Source organism: Microtus ochrogaster, chromosome 7, assembly GCF_000317375.1.
Source record: "Microtus ochrogaster isolate Prairie Vole_2 chromosome 7, MicOch1.0, whole genome shotgun sequence".
Lineage (NCBI taxonomy): Eukaryota > Metazoa > Chordata > Mammalia > Rodentia > Cricetidae > Microtus > Microtus ochrogaster.
In genome coordinates this window covers 14,546,330-14,551,770 of record NC_022014.1, presented here as the reverse complement: position 1 = coordinate 14,551,770, position 5,441 = coordinate 14,546,330, and the positions used below count along the sequence as shown (strand labels likewise).

At 38.4% G+C, this 5,441-nt stretch overlaps 1 protein-coding gene across 1 annotated transcript in view; it reads right to left on the bottom strand.

The window, feature by feature from the left end:
* Aatf (apoptosis antagonizing transcription factor) overlaps positions 1–5,441 on the bottom strand; it is a 108,707-nt gene that overhangs the window by 62,065 nt on the left and 41,201 nt on the right. The window contains exon 5 of the mRNA XM_005349330.3: positions 119–233. Within this exon, the coding sequence (XP_005349387.1) occupies positions 119–233 (115 nt within the window). The remainder of the gene's footprint in view (positions 1–118; positions 234–5,441) is intronic.

Genomic DNA, 5,441 nt, shown 5'->3' with positions numbered 1-5,441 from the left:
TTATCAAACTTCCTATCTACCTGTATGGGAAGGACATGACTTTGTTTTTCATAGAGGATAGGAATCTGTCCAAACAAAAATACAAATAAGTAAACCTATGGTTCTGCTTCCTCCTTACCTCTCCGTCTGGGGTTTCATCCCATTTACTAGATATCTAGTGTCTGGGTACTGGAAAAGCAACTCTTCCTGAAGATCCACCAATGACCTTAACAATGCTTTAAGTGCTTTGTGACCTGGGATAGAAATAAAGCACAGAGAGGGGATAATTAGTCATTTACAACTCTCTACAATGGCAGATGACTGTCATTCACTGTCTCCTTAGTAGTTCTGGCTGGGAAGAATGCAGAGACAGAGGCAGGAGACAGTCAGTACTCTCCATGGAAATCATCGCAGTGCCTGTCTCACATGGTAGTAAGGAACAAGCAAGATAGCATGTGGGGGTGCTTAGAAATGTGTCTGCAGATAGAAAGATTTCAGTGGCCAGGTCTTTTTCTTAAAATTTATTTATTTTAAATTTATTTTATGTGCACTGGTGTGAAGGTGTCAGATTCCCTGGACTGGAGTTACAGACAGTTGTGAGCTACCATGCGGATGCTGGAAATTGAACACAAATCCTCTTAACAACTGAGCCATTTCTCCAGCCCAGTGGTCAATTCTTAAAGTCATTGAGTTTCACAAATTCCTTGCCTGTTATCATAACTAATACAATTTCCCCTTAATACTAAGTTCCTTGGGTATATCCTACAGGCTACCCACAGATCTCTTTGGGTGATGCCTTTGTCAGCAATTCCTTCAAAAAGTCATTGTCTGAAGAATACAATTCAATTCTCTCTCTCCCTGACCAGATCTCATCTGCCTCTGATCTGAGCTGCAAATCCATCTCTCAATCTCCAAACATATCTTACAGAAAGTGTTCATATGCAAAACCCAAGTTAGGGGGCTAGAGACATGGCTCAGTGGGTAAAGCATTTGCTGTGTAAGTATGAGGACCAGGGTTCAGATTTTCAAACTTAGGTAAATGCCAGCCAGGCAAGCATGGTGGCCCACTAGGAATCCTAGCTCTTGAAAAGCTGAGATGGCGACCCCAGAACAAGCTGGCTAACAAGATTAGTCAAGAGAGCAAGCTCAAGTCTTAAAGGAGAGTCTGTGACTCTAGTGAATAATGTGGAGAACAACTAAATGTACCCATACATGAGACATGTATACACATATGAATGCATACCACACAAAAACAGAAAAAGCAAAGTCAACAAAAAAACCCAAATTAATAATTTTCAACTTACAGTACTGAAATGTATATTAATTTATACATGGACAGAATTTGGGAGGCTCAGGCACCAGATCATTTGGGGTTACCCAGCAAAGATCGTGCAGGAGTAATGGGTTTACTCATAGAGACAATATTCTCACTTGGCTCTTACATCCATCAGAATGCATCTGTAATAGTACAGTTAGTCAGGATTAGGTATACAATTTATAATTAAGAACTCAAAAAAATAATTGGGGACTGTGACTCAGTTGGCAGACTGACTGCCTAGCATTCATAAAGGCTACTGAGTTTGATATTCAGTACCATCATAAACTAGGCATGGGGTCCATCTATAATCCCAGTACTCAGGAGGTGGAGCAACTTGGATCAGGAGATCCAAGTCATTCTCTGTACTACAAAGGGAAGTGAGCCTGGGCTAAAAACCTTTTCTCAAACAAACCAAAAACATTAAAAACTCGATCTTTAGTTTCATGGTTTCAGATACATTTATTCTCAGTATTAGGGAGGCAGAGGTAGGTGAGTCTCTGTGAATGTGAGGCCAACATGATCTACATAGTGAATTCCAGAATAGTCAGGGCTACAACCCCAGATCCCTGAAATCCTGCCTTCTGTATTAGAATAACCCTACTAAAGAGTTCGCCAAGTATTGATAATCAATGTTTATTTGTTGAGAGCACCCAGATTTATCTCTGATAATCAAATTCCCACATCTTCAGTAACTTCCAGACAATCTCTGCCTTAATACCCTACCACAATTCAAACCTGCCATCTCAGAAATAGAACTTTCTTCCACCTAATATTTTCCCCTTCACTGTATTTTTTTCTGCACTGTTTCCACAGACCACTGACATTTGGATGCCTGTAACTCAATACACGTAATTAATTGGCTATGAATTCCCCAACTTCCCATTCATATCATCACTGATAATTGCTCATCTTTGGCCATAGTTCAATCACTTCTTTTCTGTTTTCCAAGCTATAATTGCACAAGCATCTCTATTTTCATTCAACAACCTCTGCATTTACTCCACACTAACTTCAACATACACAAACTTTTACTAAGTGATTTAAAAAAAAAAAAAGTCTTATTCTATGTTTCTTTCTCCCTCTCCCCACCCAGCATGGGCAGCCTCTTTAAATTTTCTATCCTAGCCAATTCATCAATGGGGTACCACCAACACATGTTAAACAATAGTTCCATCCATGATGTCATTCTATTTTAGCATAAGGCTAAAAGGCTAAGTAACCTGAAAAAGCTTTCCCAGACTAGCCAGAAGGAACTCCATGACCCAAAACAACTTTACATGTCTTTAATGTATCTGCATATAAAACTATATAAATACAATTTCCTTATTTAAATGATATTCCTGATCATATCCCTTATGAATTCTGTAACACTTAACACATTCATAATCAGTGTGTGTCCATGCCACTTGAAAGGACTTACAAATTATTACGTACTTCCTAAAAAAAAAAAAAAAAAACAACCCAAATGCCTGTGTCCTAGAACAAGATTATCAATTTTTTATGTTTTATCTCTAGAAACAAAATAAAACAAAAGTTTTCCACCATAAAGATAAAGAACAAAAAATAAAACAGAGCCAGAAATGGTAGCTCATAAACTCAGACCACCCAGGAGGATGAGGCAGGAGGATCACAAGTCAAGACTGACCTGCAAGCATAGCAAACTCGTTCATAAAAAGAAGCAGATGGACTCTTGTACAAAGCCATTTTTCTGTAAGTCAGCTTTTGGGAAATGGGAAGAGACAAAATGAATAAAATAAAGCAAATGCTACTACAAATGAATAGTAGAATAAAGAAGGATAAAGATATAATAATTTTAAAGGCAAAAATACTTTACTAGGAAAACAATCAAAAAGGAGCCCATGAAAACACAGAGGGGTAGGGAAAATATATCCTATTTTGTCACTGTTTTACCCTATTTCCTAGAAACAAGTATAGGTTTGGTTTTATTGTTTTTCTAGGATAATGCACATATGTGAATGCTCATGCAATCATGGAAGTGTGTTAGTTCTGATTTTTCCTCTGTCTAGGGCTTCACATGCTGCTAGGCAAGTGAGCTGCATCCTTAACTCAAACAGTTAATTTGTAAAAGAGAAATCCTATTTTCTAGCCGGGCGGTGGTGGCGCACGCCTTTAATCCCAGCACTTAGGAGGCAGAGGCAGGTGGATCTCTGTGAGTTTGAGGCCAGGCTGGTCTACAGAGCAAGTTCCAGAGAGAAACCCTGTCTCGAAAATCAAAAAAAAAAAAAAAAAAAAAAAAAAAAAAAAAAGAGAGAGAGAAATCCTATTTTCTAAAGTGAAACTACAAATCCATTCTGTTTCTGAAAAACTGATTCAGTTGAAATCATTAATTTTGCAGGTAAATGGGTAGAACTAGAAAAGATCATATTGATTGAGGTACCCCACACCCAGAAGAGAATTGTTGCATGTTCTCACTCATCAGAGGCTCTTAGCTCCAAATCTTTAGATGTGAGTATACATCCTGGTAACTGCAAAAGATCAAGAAAGTAAAAAGGGATCATTGCCAGGATTGGGGGGGGGGGGGTGATAGTGATAGAAAGGAAAGTGCCAGAGTACAAATCAAAGGAATGGGAACAAAGTGGGGGCTCAAGTGAAAGAGGGGAGGAGATAAATACAGAAGGAAGGAAGGAAGAAGGAGGGCAAAATCATAGTAAGGATGCCTGATAAAGTCATAAGAAATCATACTATTTACTATCTACCTAAAAAAAATTTAATACCTATAAGTCCAAATATAAATATGCATATGCAGTTTGAATTCAGTTTTCTCATGTCGGCTCATAATTGCCCCTCCAAGAACCAAAGAACACCTAACAAAAATCATCATGAAAAGCCATCCTTTGAGTTGTTGCTCAGGATTGTCCAAGAGACATCAAAACATAAAGCACACAGGCTATTGCTACTGCCCTAGGTTGCCTGCCCAGGTGGAAGATTACCTGTTACTGAAGATATCACATGTACTTCAGACCTAGGATCCAGAGGCCCCAGAGATGGAACTGACCTGAATGCCTGCTTCCTGGGGACTAGCTTTCATGGTACCAATAGGTGCTACACAAGCTTCCAGAGAAGGAAAGCAACCAACAGTCCTACCCAGCTATACCTAGGAACTGCAACAACAACCAGCATGGCTCAATAACCATAGGGTACAGTAGTAGCATGCATAGCTCAGCAGTAACCAACAGTTCTCTAAGCAGACTTAAGACCCATTTAACAAGAAGGAAAACATGCCTGGCACTGGAAACCTACCAAACTACCCATGACCATTGAAGTCATGAATCTTGGAGAACCTACAACTACCAATTTACAAACCAACTTAATCCCTAACTACACTTTAAATATTTATCTCTAGTCCTCACCCTTCATCAAGAAAATTTCTCTTTACAACAGACAGAAAACATTACAGAAAATCACAATCAATCAAAACGCAGAGTTGTGGAGCCCAATCCCAAAGAATGCATTTACAAAACAATTCCTAAATCTAAGGCTTAGGGAACAAACATGGAAGAGAGAGCAGAAAGATTATAAGAGCCAGACTAACAGAGTTTGTGTGAGATTATGTCGCCTAGTAATATCAGGAACTATACCCATAAAGTCTCACCAACATGACTGCCTGAACATGAGACATGCCAAAGAGGCCTCATCCCTATACAAAAAAACTACAGGCAGATAAGAAATGCTGAGAGCAGAAGAAAGTCTTCTCCAGGGAACAGTATACCAACTGGTTATTCATTATCAAATGATCAACCCTGAAAATATACATACATACACACGCATACATATATACATACAAGTAACACTATACGGACTGAGAAACTAATATTTAATTATATACAAACACACACATATACATGTAACAACAATTAAAGAAAAAAGAGGGCATGGATTTGAAAGTGAGCAAGAAACCTGGTCTACAAGAGCTAGTTCCAGAACAGGCTCCAAAGCTACAGAGAAACCTGTCTCAAAAAAACAAAAACAAAACAAACAAACAAACAAAAAAAACCCAAACAAACAAAAAAAAAGGCGAGCAAGGAGAGGTAGGTATATGAGAAGATTTGTTTGTTTTTTTTTTAATATTTATTTATTTATTATGTATACAATATTCTGTCTGTGTGTATGCCCACAGGCCAGA